Source organism: Euleptes europaea, chromosome 1 (assembly GCF_029931775.1).
Source record: "Euleptes europaea isolate rEulEur1 chromosome 1, rEulEur1.hap1, whole genome shotgun sequence".
NCBI lineage: Eukaryota > Metazoa > Chordata > Lepidosauria > Squamata > Sphaerodactylidae > Euleptes > Euleptes europaea.
The window spans coordinates 177872730-177893399 of record NC_079312.1 but is presented as its reverse complement, the minus strand read 5'-3'; the positions used below and the strand labels follow the sequence as shown (position 1 = coordinate 177893399).

At 49.9% G+C, this 20670-nt stretch overlaps 1 protein-coding gene across 1 annotated transcript; it reads right to left on the bottom strand.

The window, feature by feature from the left end:
- Positions 1-1516: 1516 nt before the first annotated feature.
- PNCK (pregnancy up-regulated nonubiquitous CaM kinase) lies at positions 1517-19072 on the bottom strand. Its single transcript, XM_056858495.1, has 11 exons — positions 18976-19072; positions 16723-16854; positions 15746-15820; positions 12544-12682; positions 10239-10362; positions 8506-8581; positions 8301-8413; positions 7581-7659; positions 4558-4645; positions 2711-2829; positions 1517-1674 (listed from the first exon to the last, which is right to left on the bottom strand). The coding sequence occupies exons 1-10, from the start codon at positions 19050-19052 to the stop codon at positions 2719-2721; spliced, it is 1014 nt and encodes a 337-aa protein (XP_056714473.1). The 5' UTR covers positions 19053-19072; the 3' UTR covers positions 1517-1674; positions 2711-2718.
- Positions 19073-20670: the final 1598 nt, after the last annotated feature.

Genomic DNA, 20670 nt, shown 5'->3' with positions numbered 1-20670 from the left:
GAGGGCTTTCACATCACCTACTGCCTGGTCCTTTTGACTGGAGATGCCAGGGATTGAACCTGGGACTTTCCGCATGCCGAGCAGAGGCTCTGCCACTGAGCCACGGCCCTTCCCCTACTGAATCAGACTCTTTGGTCCATCAAGGTCAGTATCGTCTGCTCAGGCCGGCAGCGGCTCTCCGGGGTCTGCGGCGGAGGTCTTTCACATCACCGGCTACCTGACTTTTTAACTGGAGATGCCAGGGATTGGACCTGGGACCTTCCGCGTGCCGAACAGATGTTCTACCGCTGAGCCCGGTCCACACCCCTGTTCCGCCTAGCAGGAAGCGCCTGCTCCAAACAGCACCCAGCCGGCTCTCTCTTTCTCTACAGTTCTGATCAGACTTTGTCTAACGTGGCCTAGCTACCGACAAAAATAAAAATACAAATGGACGGTGAAGACAAACCGCAGCATCCCAAGAGCAATCACGGCACATTCTTTACCCACGGTGTGAACTCAAGGTTTGATATTTACATAACACTTATGTGTAGAAGCGAGACAAACGCAAGGCGAGATAACGGCTTCCTGTACCAAAGAGATGCATAACCTCACAATCTTGCCCCACACCTCAAACCCCCTTTGGGGTTTTTTTTGTTGCAGCTTACTGCAGTAAACGTGTGTTTATGCTTCCCTGCACCCTTCCTTCACCTTTCCCTTCCCCTCAAAGAAAAAAAAAACCCACCTTCACAAACATTTTTTAGAATAACCGTAAGCCTGCTTCAGAATTGGGAAGGGAGTTGGAAACGGCACTGGCGCTAGCCAAGAGGTGCTCATCCTTCCCGGGTTCAGGAAGAACCCCAGTGGGAGCTTGGAAACTGTTTCTTCTCCAACACTTACTCCAGAAGGGAAGGGGGGAATATATTTGTCTGGAAAGCGGCGACCGTGCTACCAAACCACCTCCGCCACTTTTTAAACATTACCCCTGTCTTCACCCACAGGGAGTTCAGCAAAACCCAACCACACCGCCTTCCGAGTCTCAAATCCTGAACTCCCCGGGATTGACTAGCCAACTGCGCCTTCATTCTGGCCCAGCGACCTCTCGCAAACAAAGACGGGAGGACCCCTCAGCTTTACCGACCGCCGTTCGTCCCTGACTCTTCCCGATCCCCCCATTCCCACATGCCTCTCGAGCTTCTTAGGGGGATTCTACATCCCTACTGGCTTCACTCCATCTTGCGGCTACCGTTTTTGAAAAAAATTCTCACGGGGGAGGAGAAAGACGGTCTCGGATCCATTTTTGAACGATCCCTCCGGCTTACAGAGGGAGACACTCTAGCCTCCCCGCCACAAACCCGCGTTCCCGACTCAGCTCTCTACTGGCCTCTGCAGCTGACATGGGTTGAAGTGGGGTGAGTTAACACAGCAAGGTTGTGACGGGTTCCCCAGCCTCGAGGGGAATCGGACTTCGGTCCTCGGCGGAGTGGTTTTGGGCCCCTCCACGAGCAGACTGGCAAGTGACGGACTCCGGTTAAACTCTTGAGCCTCTCGGGCCAGAGATGTCCCCAGAAGGAGGCGGAGGAAATGAAAGGAGACACCCCTCCTTGGACGAGGGGGCTGGCGCAGCGTCGTGGCTGTGAAGCCGCATGCAGGAGGGTAGCTCATGCAAAAGGGCAGCGGCCCAGGCTCTTCGGGTACCTGCGGAGGGCAAGGAGAAGGAGAAGAAGTGGAGAAGAGATGAAGAAAAGAAGCCAAAGAAGAGAAGAAGAAAAAGAAGAGAAGTAGTGAAGGATGAAGAAAAGAAGAAAAAGAAGTAGAGATGAAGAAAAGAAGCAAAAGAAGAGAAGAAGAAAAAGAAGAGAAGTAGTGAAGGATGAAGAAAAGAAGAAAAAGAAGTAGAGATGAAGAAAAGAAGCAAAAGAAGAGAAGAAGTAGAGAAGAAGAAAAAGAAGAAAAGTAAAGCAGAAGAGGTGAAGAAAAGAAGAGAAGTAGGGAAGAATTAAAAAAGAGAAGAAGAAAAGAGGAAAAAGAGAAGTATAGAAGAGATGAAGAAAAGAAGAAAAAGAAGAGAAGACGTAGAGAAGAAGAGAAGAAAATGAAGAGAAGAAGAGTTGGTTTTTATATGACGACTTTCTCTACCACTTAAGGAAGAATCAAAATGGCTTACAATCACCTTCCCTCCCCCTCCCCACAACAACCTCCCTGTGAGGTAGGTGGGGCTGAGAGAGCTGTGACTAGCCCAAGGTCATCCAGCTGGCTTCATGCATAGGAGTGGGGAAGCCAACCCCATTGACCAGATTAGCCTCCACTGCTCCAAACCACCGCTCTTAACTTCCTCCTCTCTCACTGCAGCCCCCCAAACCGCCCCCCCCATTCTGCTCATGGAGGGACAAGGGACCCTCCCTAAAAAAATGGGGGTAAAGTGGAGGTTCACAGCAGAAGAGGAGAATTGGCCAAAAATCCCACACACACCCACTTTGCCAATAGAAGTGGTGTTCGCACTTTAAACCAATGGACCCTCTCGAGAACAAACCCAAGTCGGCCAACTTTTCTTTTTCTCTCCGGCCCCGCTCCTATTAAACAGTCAGAGGGTTTCCCTCCCTCTCTTGATTTCCTAACCGAGAAAATCTCCACCTGCTTTCTTTCTGCAGGACAGGGCACCATTTGGGTGGGCAGAAGGGGTGGCAATCCCGCTCTCCGTAGCCCCAGCCGACGACACCTTTCTAATACCCACCTCTCCGGTCACCATTTCCCATGCTCTCCCCCGGACGTTGCCTCTCCGATTTCCTCGCCCTCCGCGCCCGGCCCCAGCTTGGTGATGTGGCGCAGGAAAGACGTGGCGTTGAACGCTCGCTGCAAGAACCAGAAGGAAAAGGGAACGGGGTCACGCCAGGGAAGCGGCAAAGACGCCGCTCTGCCGTGGCTCCAGCCACCTGCTCGCTGACAGTGGATGGCGTGGTTGTTCAGGGCAGAGGTGCCAATGCCGCTGAAGACACCTACGGCCCTGGATGAGAAGGGGGGGACCAAGTCCTATGAGGAAACCAAGTCCTATGAGGAAAGGTTGAAGGAGCTGAGCTGGGCATGTTTAGCCCGAAGAGGAGAAGACTGAGAGGGGATATGATAACCATCTTCAAGTACTTGAAGGGCTGTCATTGAGAGGAGGGTGCCGAATTGTTTTCTGTTGCCCCGGAAGGTCGGACCAGAACCAACGGGTCGAAATTAAATCAAAAGAGTTTCCGTCTAGACATTAGGAAGAATTTTCTAACCGTTAGAGCGGTTCCTCAGTGGAACAGGCTTCCTCGGGAGGTGGTGAGCTCTCCTTCCCTGGAGGTTTTGAAGCAGAGGCTAGATGGCCATCTGTCAGCCATGCTGATTCTATGACCTTAGGCAGATCACGAGAGGGAGGGCACCTTGGCCATCTTCTAGGCATCGAGTAGGGGTCACTGCGGGTGTGGGGAAGAGGTAGTTGTGAATTCCCTGCATTGTGCAGGGGGGTTGGACTAGATGACCCTGGTGGTCCCTTCCAACTCTATGATTCTATGGTTTTAGTCTGGAAACTGTTTTAAGCTATTGGTGGCCTGTTTTTATGGTCCACGTTTGTGTGCTGTGCTGGGTTTTTTAATGCAGGATTTTAATCTCTCTTTTAACGTTTGTGCTTTTTATTTTGCAAGCCACCGTGGGCAGGTTTTTGGAGAGGTGGCATTAAATTGTTCTAAATGAAATAACAGAAAATAAAATAAAAACACCTTCCTGGGCTTTGGGTATCCAGAAGCAGCAAATAATTTAAAAATCCAAAGTGGCCGGGGTGGGGGAGGGGGGAGGCTGTGGCATGTAGAAATGTAGCTGCTCAGGTTTTTCTCGCCTTTCCTGCTGACTTTGCCATGTGGCTAGAGCTGGACCAAAGCAAACCCAAACCTGGCAATCCTGATCGCCACTTCCCCTCTCTACTGGTACCAACTGGTTTGCTGCTTTTCCTCAGTCTTGTTTATGCTACAAGCATAACCTTCGTTCACCTGCCCGCTTTCGGAGGCAGGGGGAAGAGGCAGAAGAAGAAGAGTTGGTTTTTATATGCCAAATTTCTCTGCCACTTAAGGGAGACTCCAAACCGGCTTACAATCACCTTTCCCTCCCCACAACAGACACCCTGTCAAGTAGGTGGGGCTGAGAGAGCTGTGACTAGCCCAAGGTCACCCAGCTGGCTTCGTGTGGAGGAGTGGGGAAACCAACCCGGCTCACCAGATTAGCCTCCGCCGCTCATGTGGAGGAGTGGGGAATCAAACCCGGTTCTCCAGATCAGACTGCCCTGCTCCAAACCACCGCTCTTAACCACCACACTACGCTGGCAGTACATAAACAGAGCCCGAGCAATGTAATCTTAGTAATGGCTTCTGGACATGCACAGAGCGAGCAAAAATCCGCTCCTTCGTCTCACGCGTGTGGCCTCCCTGCCATGAGGGCATCGTTTCCAAGCGTACTTGAGCCCTAACGCCTCTCTTTTTTCTCTTTTTACCCCCCACCCAAAGTATTTCAGAAGGAATGAAGAATCCCACCCGCCTGCAAGCAAATGTCCCCCCCCCTTACCTTCCACTGACTGCGAGCAAAGTTCTTCTGAATCTGCTCACACACGGAGCCGTGGATATCTTTTTCCAGGGCCGTGTCTCCAGAGATCCTAAGAGATACAGAACAGGCAGAGGCAATATTTTTCATCAGGCTCCTGAAGGGGCTGATCTGGCAGAACTGATGCATAACTCACAAGAGCTTGCTATTTCCGGGCGAAAGTCACGACGTTATGGGATTTCCACAGTAAACACATAGGCCATTTATGCAAGGGTATTTTGCTCGCGATCCCTGCTGGACCGCTTCGAGCCTGCCTTTGCATTATTCATGATCCTACCCACTTTTAGATGTCACTTCGCTCCCGCCTCATTCTTTCCCCGCAGTTCTAGGGTGCTGTTTTATAACTAATTTAAATTCTGCTTCGAGGCAAGAGCAAGGCAAATCCCCATTTCCATGCATAGTCCTGGGGGGTTTCTCTCCCTACGCCCATTCTGGCTTCTCCCTCCCACATGTCTGTCCCTTCCATCCAACCCCTTCCCTCAAAAAAAGTGAGGAGGAAGGCGGAAGAAGAAGAAGAAGATGATGATGATGATGAAGAAGAAGAAGAGGTTTTTTATATGCTGACTTTCTCTGCCACTTAAGAGAGACTCAAACCGGCTTACAATCACCTTCCTTTCCCCTCCCCACAACAGACACCCTGGGAGGTAGGTGGGGATGAGAGAGTGCGACTCGCCCAAGGTCACCCAGCTGGATTTGTGTGTAGGAGTGGGGAAACAAATCCAGTTCAGCAGATTAGCCTCCGCCGCTCATGTGGAGGAGTGGGGAAATCAAACCTGGTTCTCCAGATCAGAGTCCACTACTCCAAACCACCGCTCTTAACCACTACACCACGCTGGGAGTGAAACCTTCATGAAATGTGCAGGAAGACGCCAACCAAAGAGAGGCTGGAAGGCAGCTCCTGGCAGGGAGCTGTTGAAGAAAGGAGGAATACCAAGCTTTGCAAAAGCCCATGCATAGACAGGGCGCAGAGTCCCTTTCAGAGCTGACCCCCCCCCCCCAAGTAAACTGCAACAAGGCTGCATTTTCAGGGGGACCCAGAAGCTGTGATTCACTGGGGATGCATAATTAATCACAAGGTACTCCTGGGATTTCTTCGGAGGAGGGGGAAGCCCTCATGCATGTGATGTCTGAAAACTCGGATCAGAAAACTGTGCAGCAAACCAAACACAAAATTCCCCTGCAAAAACGGCCATAAAGCACCAAGAAGATATAGGCATCGAAACGACCAGACAGGAGGCCCAGAGTGGAGTGATTTGCTGGCATGGTAACGCAGCTGCTGTCTCGCCACACAGTTCACTCCAGGTAGGACTGTTTTCCCGAAACCGAGCGGAGTGTTTAAAATTAGGTCTGCCGGCGGCGCCTGAACTCCCAGCAGAGCGCAACCCGGGAACAGTCAGAGGACTAGGCGATGCAATGTGATGCTCCCCCTCCTCTTAGGGACTAAGTACAGTAATGCACGTACAGGAGCCTGAAGCCTTTGTAAAAGAAGAAGAGGAAGGAGGAGATGGAGCTGGAGGGGAGATTTTACCTTCTCGAATGACACACACATACACACACACAAGTAGCACTTCCCTTGCCAGGTTCAAAATGCGCGTTTGACCTTGTTGGCGGAAGTGAGGGGAATTTGGAGTGGCGACTGTTCTGTCAGGGAAGAAGGGAAGCGTTCATCTCCCCGGCTTCCCCTCTCAAAACTGGCCCCCTGTGAAGCTATTTTGCTTTAATTTAAAAAAAACCACCAAGTCTTGAGGCTTTACTGCACATGTCTTCACAGAACATGCAATTAAGGTTGCCAAACTCCAGGAGGTAGAAGAAGAGGAAGAAGAAGAGTGTTTGCATGCCGACTTTCTCTACCTTTTAAGGAGAATCAAAGCAGCTTGCAATCTCCTTCCCTTCCTCCCCGCACAACAGACACCTTGCGAGGTAGGTGGGGCTGAGAGAGTTCGGAGAGAACTGCGACTAGCCCAAGGTCACCCAGCTGGCTTCATGTGGAGGAGCGGGGAATCAAACCCGGTTCTCCAGATTAGAGTCCGCCACTCATGTGGAGGAGTGGGGAGTCAAACCTGGTTCTTCACATTAGAGTCCACCGCTCTTGAATGACAATGTACAATTTTTGAGGGAATGGGAGGCGTGGATAATTTATTGTGAGAATCAATTTCTAATGGGACTGTTTAAAGGATATTTTTTGATTTAATCTCTCCTGTACACTTTGTATTATGATTATATTAAGGTATTGAATGAATAACACTAGATAAAATAAGATAAGATATGGTAAATATATATTCATTAAATAATATGGGGATTAGCTTGATCGACAAAAGTATTTACATTTTATTTGTAGATGGAAGAGAGTGAAGGGGAAATCATATGTTTACTGTAGATTTTTTAGTATTTTTATTAACTTTTAGTGTTAAATGCTGATTTTATATAGATGTATTAATTGAAGGAAAACAATGAAATTTTTTTTTTTTAAAAAAGAGTCCATCACTCTTAACCGCTACACCATGCTGGTAGTTGGAGATCTCCCACTATTACAGCTGGTCTCCAGGCGACAGAGATCAGTTCCAAGTGACAGACATCAGTTCACCTGGCGAAAACAGCTGCTTTGGAAGGTGGACTCTATGGCATTATACCCCATTGAAGTCCCTCCCCTCCCCAAACCCCACCCTCCCCAAGCTCTACCCCCCCAAAAAACTCCAGATATTTCCCAACCCGGAACTGGCAACCCTAAATATAACTTAAGGAACACAGCAAGTAACACAGCATTCGAGAGGGACACCGCCACTCATGAAAAGCAAATACAACGGACTTATTATCCCTGTGTCTGTGTCTTTACTTAAAAATAATATACACTGAAAATAATATACACTGAATAATATACACTTAAAAATAATATACACTAGGACACTTCCTAGTGGGAATGCTAGCTGCGGGTTAAACTCTTTAATGTGCTCTCACCAAAACACACCTTCCTCTCAGGTGGGACTTACCAGGGATGCTGGAGGGCCTGTTCGCAGGTGAACCGTTTCTCGGGGTCCCGTTCTAGAAGATGCCGGATGAAATCTTTCGCTGGCCAGAGACAAAGACATAGGCCTCGATTAGATGGAGGATCTCCCGAGGTTCCAGGAGGAAAGGCGGGACACTAATGTTTTAATAAATGCATTAAAAAAATAAATAGTCCCCAAAGTACAGCTACTCGCCACTTAATTTGCACTGGCAGAGGTTCCCAAACTGTGCTCCACGGAGCACTTGGTGCTCCGTGAAGCATCTCCTAGTGCTCCATGAAGAGATTGGAAAGAAAAATACTACTGTCATTCGGTTTAGTATCTAGGTGCTAGGTGGAAATTGGTGCTCCGTGACGAATTTCCCTCCTGAAAAGTGCTCCGTGACTCAAAAAGTCTGGGAACCTCAGGTCTAAAGAAACAAAACAACTCCCACCCACCCCAAAAAAAAAACCCAACAACGTGCCATACATAACATCAGGACCATGCGTCCCCTTCCTTCTCAAAATGGCTCTCGAGTAAAACTAGTCATTATTCAGAGTTTCAAAGGGCTAATAATGCCTCTGAGGTTACAAGAGGATGGAGAACCAATTCCCAAGTTAAGCTCTCTGCCCCAAGCAATAATTCCCGCAGCCAGAAAAAAAAAAAGAGGAATGTTTGCACCCCCCTTCTCTTTGGGGTCTCACCCCCAGCCTGGCCCCCGCTCACCCGACTCGGAGATGTCATCCCAGTACGGGGAGTCAAACTCGTATTCGGCTTTCAGAATCTGGTTGAAGAGCTCGGAGTCGTTCTCGTCGTAGAAGGGGGGGTAACCGCAAAGCCTGCGAGGTGGAGGGAAAGCCGCATGTTTCGGTGTGAATACGCAAGGGAGCGCCCTCCCAATTCTAACCCAGGGGAGCGGGGAGATACGCACAAGATGTACGAGATGACCCCGAGGGCCCAGGAGTCCACGGCTTTTCCGTAGGGTTTCTGCTCCAGGATCTCGGGGGCTGTGGAGGACACAAAGGTCAAGAAATGAGAGGAAGGCGGGCGGCGACCCCTGCCCTTTGCCCATAGACTCATAGAGTTGGAAGGGACCACCAGGGTCATCTAGTCCAACCCAATGCACAATGCAGGAAATTCACAACTACCTCCACACCCCCAGTGACCCTTCCTCCATGCCCACAAGATGGACAAGATGCCCTCCCTCTCATGATCTACCTAAGGTCATAGAATCAGCATGGCTGACAGACGGCCATCTAGCCTCCGCTTCAAAACCTCCAGGGAAGGAGAGCTCACCACCTCCCGAGGAAGCCTGTTCCACTGAGGAACCGCTGTAACTGCTAGAAAGTTCTTCCCAATGTCTAGATGGAAACCCTTTTGATTTAATTCCAACCCATTGGTCCGTGTGCTTTTGCAAAGCTGGTGGGCTTCCCCAGGGATGCCTGTGTCATCTACTTCAGTTTTAAGAACAGCCTGCTGGATCAGACCAAAAGAGTGTCATTGTAAGCAATGGGATTCCCCTCCAAGTCCACTGAAGTCAAGGGGTTTACTCCGTGTAGGATGACAGGACAATCTAGTCCAGAGTCCCGATTTCAAAACCTCCCACAAGAAAAGCATGTTGACCACACCCTCTTTGTTTATCATTATTAGATTTCTCCCCAGCCTTTCCCAACCAAGGTCGGGCTCTCACTTTTTAACTTTAATATCTGTTCTTCAAAGGTATTCTTCCAAATACCAAATTCCATGTAGCTATCGCAGCCATTTTTAGACCTTACGCATCAACAAGGCCTTATAATCTGAGGACGCCAAGATAGGCTTGTACTACCCGGAGTTCTTCACCTGGGTTACAGAAATGAGGGACTTGCACACTGGATGGGGGATATACTTCTGGGCAACAGTGTGCGTGAACAAGATCTTGGGGTACGGGTGGGCCATAAGTTAAATATGAGCAGCCAGTGTGATGCAACAACCAAAAAAACCTAATGCAATCTTGGGGTGCATTGACAGAGGCATAACATCCAAATCGCAAGATGTCACAGTTCCGCTGTACTCGGCATTGGTCAGGCCGCACCTGGAGTCCCGTGAGCCGTCCTGGAGGCCTCACTTCAAAAAGGATGTGGACAGAATGGAGCAGGTGCAGAGGAGGGCGATGAGGATGATCAGGGGCCTGGAGACCGAGCCCTACGAGGAAAGGCTGAGGGATGTGGGAATGTTCAGTCTGGAGAAGAGGAGGTTGAGGTGGGACATGATGGCTCTCTTTCAGTATATGAACGGCTGTCACTTAGAGGAGGGCAGGGAGCTGTTCCTGTTGGCAGCAGAGGACAGGACCCACAACAATGGGTTTAAATTGAGGGCGGAAAGGTACCGGTTGGATATTAGGGGGAAATGTTTTACAGTAAGAGTTGTTCAACAGTGGAATCGGCTACCTAGGGAGGTGGTGAGCTCCCCCTCCCTGGAAGTCTTTAAGCAGAGGCTTGGCAAGTGCTTGTCAGGGATGCTCTAGTCTGAACCTGCATAAAGCAGGGGTTGGACTAGATGGCCTCTATGGCCCCTTCCAACTCTAGGATTCTACGATTCTATGACTTTACCAATGAAGCTGCCTTGCTATCATAGAGAAGCCCCCCCTTCCCCAGTCTCCTCATGGTGACCCCACGCTGTACTCACCCACGTAGCCAGGGGTGCCACACGCCGTGGCCATGATTCCATCGGCCTCAATCTTTGACAGCCCGAAGTCCGTAATCATGATCTTGGCGTCCTCAAATGGAGTGGCGTAGAGAAGGTTCTCGGGCTGTTTGGGAAATGAAACGGATTAGACCCCTCCCACGTGACCCGTGCTCCAAAAGCCACCAGCGGTGTAGATGGGCAGCAGGCCATTTCACACACACAACACGCACCTTCATTGGCACATAAAAAGGAAGAACATACATTAGGATAAATCCGAGTGCAAATAAATAAAATTGGATAAAGCCATCCCAAATCAGTGATTGAGGAAAGCTACGCCTCATTCATGATATCTAGAGTTTCCGTCTAGACATTAGGAAGAATTTTCTGACAGATAGAGCGGTTCCTCGGTGGAACAGGCTTCCTCGGGAGGTGGTGGGCTCTCCTTCCCTGGAGGTTTTGAAGCAGAGGCTAGATGGCCATCTGTCAGCAATGCTGATTCTATGACCTTGGGCAGATCATGAGAGGGAGGGCACCTTGGCCATCTTCTGGGCATGGTGTAGGGGTCACTGGGTGTGTGTGTGGGAGGGGAGGTAGTTGTGAATTTCCTGCATTGTGCCGGGGGTTGGACTAGATGACCCTGGTGGTCCCTTCCAACTCTATGATTCTATGATTGCTAACTGTAAGAACCTTGCAACTGATTCAATTATTTGTGGGTATAAGATAGGATGTCCTGATCTCGTACGAAAGCCATTCCCTGTTTACAAACAGCGGGTCAATGAATTTGGATCGGCTACAAGCATAAAAGGAACAATTAAAAAGGACGTGCACAAGTGATTCAATTTCACCATTCCTGCAAGGGCAAACTCTGTCCACAGATGAAATTTAACAGGTTGAGAATCCCTTATCCGGACTGCTTGGGACCAGAAGTGGTCCATATTTTGGATCTTTCCATATTTTTGGAATTTTTGCATATACATAATGAGATATCTTAGGGATGGGACCCACGTCTAAACACAACATTCGCTTGTGTGTGAGTGTGTGTATAAAGGTAAAAGTCCCCTGTGAAAGCACCGAGTCATTCCTGACCCATGGGGTGACGTCACATCCCTACGTTTACTAGGCAGACTTCGTTTTACGGGCTGGTTTGCCAGTGCCTTCCCCAGTCGTCTTCCCTTTACCCCCATTTTACCCACCTCGGAAGGATGGCTGGCTGAGTCAACCTTGAGCTGGCTATCTGAAACTGACTCCCGTCGGGATCGAACTCAGGTTGTGAGCAGAGCTTTTGACTGCAGTACTGCAGCTTACCACTCTGCGCCACGGGGCTCTTTTTGTATATACATATACATACATACATACATACATACATATACACACACACACATACATGTACGTATGTGTATATATGTGTGTGTGTGTGTATATATATATATATATGTATACATACGTATATATATGTATGTATATGTATGTATATGTGCGTCTGTGTGTGTATGTATATTTGTGTGTGTGTGTGTGTGTGTGTGTGTGTGTGTATATATATATATATATATATATATATATATATATATATATATATACATACACACACATACACACACATACACACATATATACATATAATGTATAATTTATTCACATAGCCTGAGTGTAATTTTAAAAAAATATTTTTAATAATTCTGTGTACACTGAACCATCAATAGTGCTGCTGAGGGCCTCTGAGTAATGCATGTGAGCCGGCTCAAACCGTCTGGTTTTCGGACCAGTCTGGATTTCCTATGTCCGAATATCGGATGTCCAGATAAGGAATACTCAACCCGTATCATCACAGCAAAGTCACCAAGGCACCGAAACAGTGCTTAGCCCAAAAGACCGCCTTCATAGATGGTGAGAGATCTGAATCTAACTCAGCGATCTCTGCCCCGCAGAAGGTATCCCAGATACACAGAGATGTGCTTTATTGTTCAAAACCAGATGTCTATAAACAGAGAACAGGCTCCACCTGTTTGGCTGTCTGCCTGGTCATCTGGCGGGATTCCTTCAAGTGTTACTATCGATAGGGGATGGGCTGTGGCTCAGGGTTAGAGCCTCTGCTTGGCATGCAGAAGGTCCCAGGTTCAATCCCCAGCATCTCCAGTTAAAGGGACCAGGCAAGTAGGTGATGGGAAAGACCCCTCTGCCTGAGACCCTGGAGAGCCGCTGCCAGTCTGAGTAGACAAAACTGACTTGGATGGACCGAGGGTCTGATTCAGTATAAGGCAGCTTCATGTGTGATCCTAGGACATCCCGAAGCCCTTCGCCTTCTTACCTTGAGATCTCGATGGACGATACCCAGGCTGTGCAGGTAATTCACCGCTTCCAACACCTGCCGGACCAAGAGGCTGGCATCCTTTTCCGTGTAGTAGCCCCGCTCGATGATGCGGTCGAACAGCTCCCCGCCCGTCACGCTGCAGGCCAAAGACAGCTGGTTTGCAGCCTGGATTTCCCTCAAGAGTGTTAAATTATTTAGCTGCGAGGCCCTTCCTCAAACGGGAAAGGGAATTGAGAGGAGCTGTGGCTCAGTGGCAGAGCATCTGTTTGGCATGCAGAAGGTCCCAGGTTCAGTCCCTGGCCTCTCTAGTTAAAAGGGACTAGGAAAGTAGGTGATGTGAAAGACCTCCGCCTGAGACCCTGGAGAGGGGCCGTGGGTCAGTGGTAGCGCATCTGCTTGGCATGCAGAAGGCCCCAGGTTCAATCCCCGGCCTCTCCAGTTAAAGGGACTAGGCAAGTAGGTGATGGGAAAGACCCCTGCCTGAGAGCCATGGAGAGCCGCTGCCGGTCTGAGTAGACAATACTGACGGATGGACCCAGGGTCTGATTCAGTATATGGCAGCTTCATCTGTTCATGTGAAAAAAACCAAAATAACCTCTTCCTCAAAAAAAAAAAAAAGAAGTATGTGGCAAAAATGTATTTTTTAGGTACACGAGGCATTCATTTTGAAGATTTTTAAATATCTTGTTTCATGTTACACAGGAATTATTAATCTTATTGCTATTATTATTTACTTAATTTAGGCCCCACCTTTCTCCCCAACGAGGGCCCAAAGCAGCTTACATCCTTCTTCTCGCCTCCATTCTATCCTCACAACAACCCTGCGAGGTAGGTCAGGCCGAGAGTGCGTGACTGGCCCATGGTCACCCAGCAAGCTTCCATGGCTGAGTGGGGATTCAAACCTGAGTGGGGATTCGACCTCAGATCCTGGCCTAACACTCTAACCCAGGGGTGTCAAACATGAGGCCCACGGGCCGGATCTGGGCCCTTGAGAGCTCTTATCCGTCCCGTGAGCCAAGGCAGCCAGCCCCACCCTTGACATTTACGTTCTATCTGGCCCTCGTAACTAGTGAGTTCGACACCCTCCCTGCTCTAACCACTACACTGCACAGGCTCTCATTGTGCTGTGTGAAAAAAAAGTTGTTAAATGATATTATGTGTATGTGTTTAGCGCCTTCAAGTTGCTTCCAACTCATGGCATCTTCTGGGCATGGAGGTGTCACTGGGGGTGTGGAGGGGGGAGGTAGTTGTGAATTTCCTGCATTGTCCAGGGGGTTGGACTAGATGACCCCTGGTGGTCCCTTCCATCTCTATGATTCTATGGCGACCCTATGAATCAAAGTCCTCCAAAACGTCCTATCTTTGACAGCCTTGCTCAGATCTTGCAAACTGAGGGCCGTGGCTTCCTTTATTGAGTCCATCCATCTCTTGTCGGGTCTTCCTCTTTTCCTGCTGCCTTCCACTTTTCCTAGCATGACTGTCTTTTCCAGTGACTCTTGTCTTCTCATAATGTGACCAAAATACGATAGCCTCAGTTTAGTCATTTTAGCTTCTAAACATTACTACCTTTCCCAAAACGGAGAGTTCATAAAAACCAGCAGTTTCCTCCAAACCAGGGAAATCATCTTTAAATCTTTCATTTAAATGGCACTGCTAAGATCCTTGCAAATTCATTTATGCTCCAAAAACCACGGACATTGTGAATTAAGGCCACTGCCTCGGTTTTTGCACAATGCCGGCGGAACCGCAGACGTTGCGCAACGTGACATTCGGTGCTTCTTTGGCTCTCGAATGCCCTGCCTGCTACTCCGCCCCCGGTTCTGTCCCCACCGCCGCCACCACCACCCCTGATAAGAATTTGGGGACGCTCCGCAATTATCGAAACGGGATGTCCGTTCGAAGGAATGAAAGCTCGCAGCGACGCTTCTATGGAAGCAAAGGATAGCGGAGCGGCACCAAGCCGAGGTCGGAAGCGAGCGCGAAAACGTTCTCTCGTAGGACGCTCGCCGTGCTCCCAAGGAGGCAGCCTGAATGCACAAATCCACTCACGCTCCAAAACACATGGAAATGTTAAGTGCCTACCCACGCTTTACATACGCTGAAGGTATCTTGATTTTAGATGGCTGGATCCAGCAGGCCCTTTCTGGGCTTTCCTCAGTGGATGCAGCCTTCCTCTGAGATAACATGCTCCTTTTAAATGTATTGCATAATTCTGTTTATTTATTTACTATACCAGCGTGGTGTCGTGGTTTGGAGTGGTGGACTCTAATCTGGAGAACCGGGTTTGATTCCCCGCTCCTCCACATGAGCGGCGGAGGCTAATCGGGTGAATTGGATTTGTTTCCCCACTCCTACACATGAAGCCAGCTGGGTGACCTTGGGCTAGTCACAGCTCTCTCAGCCCCGCCTACCTCACAGGGTGTCTGTTGTGAGGAGGGGAAGGGAAGGCGATTGTAAGCCAGTTTGATGCTTCCTTAAGTGGTAGAGAAAGTCGTCATATAAAAACCAGCTCTCCTCCTCCTCCTCCTCCTCCTTCCCTGCCTTTCTCCCCAGCAGGGACCCAAGTTGCTTACATCATTTTCCTCTCTTCCATTTTGTCCTCACAACAACCCTGTAGGGTAGGGTAGGCTGTGGGTACGTGACTGGCCCAAGGTCACCCAGCAAATTTCCATGGCAGGCTTTTACTCTATTGTACCACTGTACTATTGTGCAGCAGAGGAGGAGGAGGAGGAGGAAGAGGAAGAGGAAGAAGAGAGGTAGAGAAGAAGAGATGAAGAAAAAGAAGAGAAGTAGGGAAGAAGAAGAGAAGAAAAAGAAGAGGAGAAGAAAAATTAGAAGTTTTTTATATGCCGACTTTCTCTACCACTTAAGGGAGAATCAAACTAGCTTACAATCACCTTCCCCTCCCCTCCCCACAACAGACACCCAGTGAGGTAGATGGAGCTGAGAGAGTTCGGAGAAAACTGTGACTAGCCCAAGGTCACCCAGATGGCTTCATATGCAGGAACGGGGAAACCAACCCAGTTCTGCAGATTAGCGTCCGCCGCTCATGTGGAGGAGTGGGGAATCAAGATTAGAGTCCACTGCTCCAAACCACCGCTCTTAACCACTACACCACGCTGGCTCCTAGCCTTGGGAGTACTCCCCACCCCCACGTTAAAACAAGGCCCCATTCAGAGTGCAAAGAACCGTGACTCACAGCTGCATGGCCAGGTAGAGATGAGTGGGGCTCTCATAGATGTCCTCCAGAGCCACGATGTTCTCATGCTGAATCCTGCAATATCAATGATATTGTCAGTCAGAGATGGAAGGCTCTGACCTGGAAGCCTGGGGAGGGCCGTGGCTCAGTGGCAGAGCCTCTGCTTGGCATGCAGAAGGTCCCAGGTTCAATCCCCAGCATCTCCAGTTAAAGGGACCAGGCAAATAGGTGATGTGAAAGACCTCAGCCTGAGACCCTGGAGAGCTGCTGCCGGTCTGAGTAGACTTGGATGGACCAAGGGTCTGGTTCAGTATAAGGCAGCTTCGTGTGTTTGTGTGAAGCCCTGGGCCCCGGCAGCTGCCCCCGCCTTGGCGTTTGCAGATGCCGGTCCAGCTCTTGAGTCTTATCTGGCTCACAGAGAAAACTGGGAGGGGACACCATTAGAACAAGCACAAATAACACTGTAGGATTCCAAGCCCACTCTTTAACCTCTTATGCATAGCGTTGCCAGCTCCAGGTTGGGAAATACCTGGAGATTTTGGGGGCAGAGCCTGAGGAGGGAGGGGTTTGAGGAGGAGAGGGACTTCAATGCCATAAGGTCCAATTGCCAAAGCGGCCATTTTCTCCAGGGGAACTGATTTCTGTCACCTGGAGATCAGTTGTAACAGCGGGAGATCTCCAGCCACCATCTGGAGGTTGGCAACCCTACTTATGTAGCTCTGCCCAGACCCAATAGGTCCACCTCTGTTTAACTCCACATTGCAGGGGCGGGGGGAGCTCAACTCTGCATTGAAATCACATCCCCAAAGTCTGTCCCCTAGTCCCAGATCTGCAGGACTGGTTATTCAATCAAAAACTCTCTCTGCATGCTCAGAGGTACCCTTCCGACCATTTTTCTCACGTGACTTGGGGCTGCATCCTGGTTACTGAAAACCGTTCCAGTGTACAGTCTGAAAAGGACATACACCTTGACTTACTTTTTGAGTACTGCAATTTCATTTTCTACTGCAGCTTCCTTGCCCCTCAGGGCTTTCTTAGGAATACACTTTAGCGCCACCAGGCGCTGGGACCCATGCTCCTGGGCCAGAACCACTTCGGAAAAAGCCCCTCTGAAAGACAAAGGCGGCAGAAGGTCAAACAAAATATTGGAAAATATTTTGCAAGCGGCCTTGTTATTACAAAAAAAAAAATCTAGAAAGTAGGGTAATACCTTTATAAAGATAAAACTAAAATTCATAAAGTACCAAGCTAGCTTTTCAGAATCACAGAGCTCTTCCCTCTGGCTGAAAAATAAAATAAACCGTGGGGAATAGAAAGCATGTGGCTATTTAAGATTCAAGAAGCGTTTTTTGCGTGTGTGGAAAAAGTACTGAGGGTCACCCTTCCTCGGAAAATATTTAAAAACGCTAGTTTGAACGTCACTGAATGTCAAATAAATACTTGGGGAGGGGGGAGTAGAAATTATCCGAGTGTTACCAAACTGTAGAAATTACAGAACCTTAAGTTCATAAGAAAGGCCATGCCGGATCAGACCAAGGCCCAGCAAGTCCAGCTCTTGGAAGCCCACAAGCAAGACGACTGCAGCAGCACTATCCTGCCTGTGTTCCAAAGCACCCAATATAATAGGCATGCTCCTCTGATCCTGGAGAGAATAGCTGTGCATCATGACTAGTATCCATTTTGACTAGTAGCCGTGGATAGCCCCATCCTCCATAAGAACATAAGGAAAGCCCTGCTGTGGATCAGACCAAGTCCAGCCGTCAGTTCACACAGTGGCCAACCTGGTGCCTCCAGGAAGCCCACCAGCAAGACGACTGCAGCAGCATTTATCCTGCTTGCATTCCACAGAACCTAACATAATAGGCATGCTCCTCGGATCCTGGAGAGAATAGGTCTGCATCATGACTAGTATCCATTTGGACTAGTAGCCATGGATAACCCCATCCTCTATAAGAACGTAAGAAAGGCCATGCCGGATCAGACCAAGGCCCAGCAAGTCCAGCAGTCTGTTCACACCGTGGCCAAGCAGGTCCCTCTAGGAAGCCCACAAGCAAGACGACTGCAGCAGCATTTATCCTGCTTGCATTCCACAGAACCCAACATAATAGGAATGCTCCTCGGATCCTGGAGAGAATAGGTGTGCATCATGACTAGTATCCATTTGGACCAGTAGCCGTGGATAACCCCATCCTCTATAAGAACATAAGAAAGGCCATGCCGGATCCGACCAAGGCGCATCAAGTCCAGCAGTCTGTTCACACAATGGCCCAACTAGGTGCCTTTGATGGACCAAGGGTCTGGTTCAGTAGAAGGCAGCTTCAGGAGTTCATCCCACACCCTGCCTCCTTCCAAAGAAGAAATCGGGATTCGTGGATTCGGTCAGGAAAGGGTTACGCCGCTAGCGACATTTCCTTCCCCAAATTCCCTGGACTTTGGGGCTATTCTTGGCCCATGCGCGTCAGAGCTGTCTGGGAGCGCCCCTCGGCCAATGGGAGGAGAGCATGCAAATGAGGCGCATCAGGCTGCCGCATTCCCGGGGCTTCTCTGCAGAAAACAGCATCTGTAGGGGAACACGTCTGCCAAAGTTGGGGGGGGGGGTCTGAAGGCTGGAAAAGTCCTAGGGAACAGATCTGGGGGGGGGCTAGGGCAGGGAGGATCGGCGAAGGGGCCGTGTGCCAGGCTCCAGAAAAGCCACAACGGCGCACATCAACATGTTGTCCTGTTTTCCCCCCAAGGAAAAGCCTTTTTGGTGCATGCTGCGGTATTGAACAGCATGCGTGCACCACCACCACCATGCGTGCACCAACAACAACATGCGTGCACCAACAACAACATGCGTGCACCACCACCACGCGTGCACCAACAACATGCGTGCACCACCACCAACATGTGTGCACCACCACCACCAACATGCGTGCACCACCACCAACATGCATGCATGCACCACCAATATGCGTGCACCACCACCACCGTTGCCCAATACTGAAGCTGAGACGGGGTGGGAAATCACAGCTTTGATGCAGGGTGAGGGAGAACAAGCCCGAGAGAGTCTTTCAGGGTGGAAAAGAGGCGCATCGGCCGAGATGGGGTGGGGAGGAGAGCTCCGAAACCAAAGCGGTGGTCTCTGCGGGGGTCCTGCAAGGCCTTGACTGCCAACGGAGCTCCTAAGCCCTGCCAAGGGGCACCGGCAGTGCCCACACCGGTCTCCCTGCGGACCTCTGTTCACTTACGCGCCCAGCTTCTCTTTGACGTCGTAGACGGCGGAGATGTCCTCGACCTTTTTCTTCCAGCCTTTCCCGAGCGGCATCGCGGAGAGCTACTGGGGACCGCTGCAAGAGGAGCTGGGGAGATGTGGGAAGAAGATCAGGGGGAAATTTGTACACATCCTCCAAAGGTCGCTAAACGGGGTCAGCCCATTCCCAGGACTTCTTGGGACAGAAAACATCCCAGTGGTTCCTACGTCACGCCCTACTGAAAAATCCACCCACGGGGAGATTTTGGAGCCCTTCTCCACGTACGCATGAATTAGCGCTGGTGTGGAGACAGGGTGGTTACAGCGTCAAAACAGGATCCGGGAAGGCCAGGTTCAAATCACCACTTGGCCATGGATCTTGACTGAGTGACACCAGACCGGCCGTGCTCTCTGCCTAAACCATAGGGTTGCCAACCTCCAGGTACTAGCTGGAGATCTCCTGCTATTACAACTGCTCTCCAGCTGATAGAGATCAGTTCCCCTGGAGAAAACGGCCGCCTTGGCAATTGGAATCTATGGCATTGAAGTCCCTATCCCTCCCAAACCCTGCCCTCCTCAGCCTCCTCCCCAAAAACCTCTCGCTAGTGGCGAAGAGAGATCTGGCAACCCTACTAAACCACCTCACAGTGTTGTTGTGAGGGTAAAAATAAGGGAGAACCATGCCCGCCATCCTTCGCTTCTAAGAGGAAATGCATAGGGTTGCCAACCTCCAGGTACTAGCTGGAGATCTCCTGCAATTACAACCGATCTCCAGCTGATATTAGAGATCAGTTCACCTGGAGAAAATGGCTGCTTTGGCAATTGGACTCTATGGCATTGAAGTCTCTCCCCTCCCCAGACCCCACCCTCCTCAGGCTCCACCCCAAAAACCTACTGCCAGTAGCGAAGAGGGACCTGGCAACCCTAGAAATGCAAGATGAACAGAGAGACAGGATGCAATCCATCAAGAAGTTCTCCCACACAAGCCCCAGGGAAAGGAAGGGGAGGTGAACGTGAAAGCTACATCATTTAAGGTCCCCCTCACACATGTGTGCCTCAGACCACATACGATTTTTCCCCCCAGGGTCCTCTTGTTCTCTATAGGGTCTTACACATGGCTGTGCTGTTTTATGGCTTCCCTAGGGCTGAAGTTCCACAACAATGGGGCCTGGGGAGGGACTTCAATGGGGGTATAATGTCATATAGTCCACCCTCCAAAGAAGCCATTTCCTCCAGGGGAACTGAACCCTTCGCCGGAAACATCTGATCAAAGGTGGTTTGAGAATACGCAGAGAAACCTCAAGGACACCTCAGAAAGAGAAGAGATGGGAAATGGGACCCCAAGAGGAGGAGAAGGAGGAGAAGGCTAGATGTCCATCTGTCAGCAATGCTGATTCTATGACCTTAGGCAGATCATGAGAGGGAGGGCATCTTGTCCATCTTCTGGGCATGGGGTAGGGGTCACTGGGAGAGTGGGGGGGGAGGTAGTTGTGAATTTCCTGCATTGTGCAGGGGGGTGGACTAGATGACCCTGGTGGTCCCTTCCAACTCTATGCCAACTTTCTCTACCACTTAAGGCAGAATCAAACCGGCTGACAATCACCTTCGCTTCCCCTCCCCACAACAGACACCCTGTGAGGTAGGTGAGGCTGAGAGAGCACTAAGAGAACTGTGACTAGCCCAAGGTCACCCA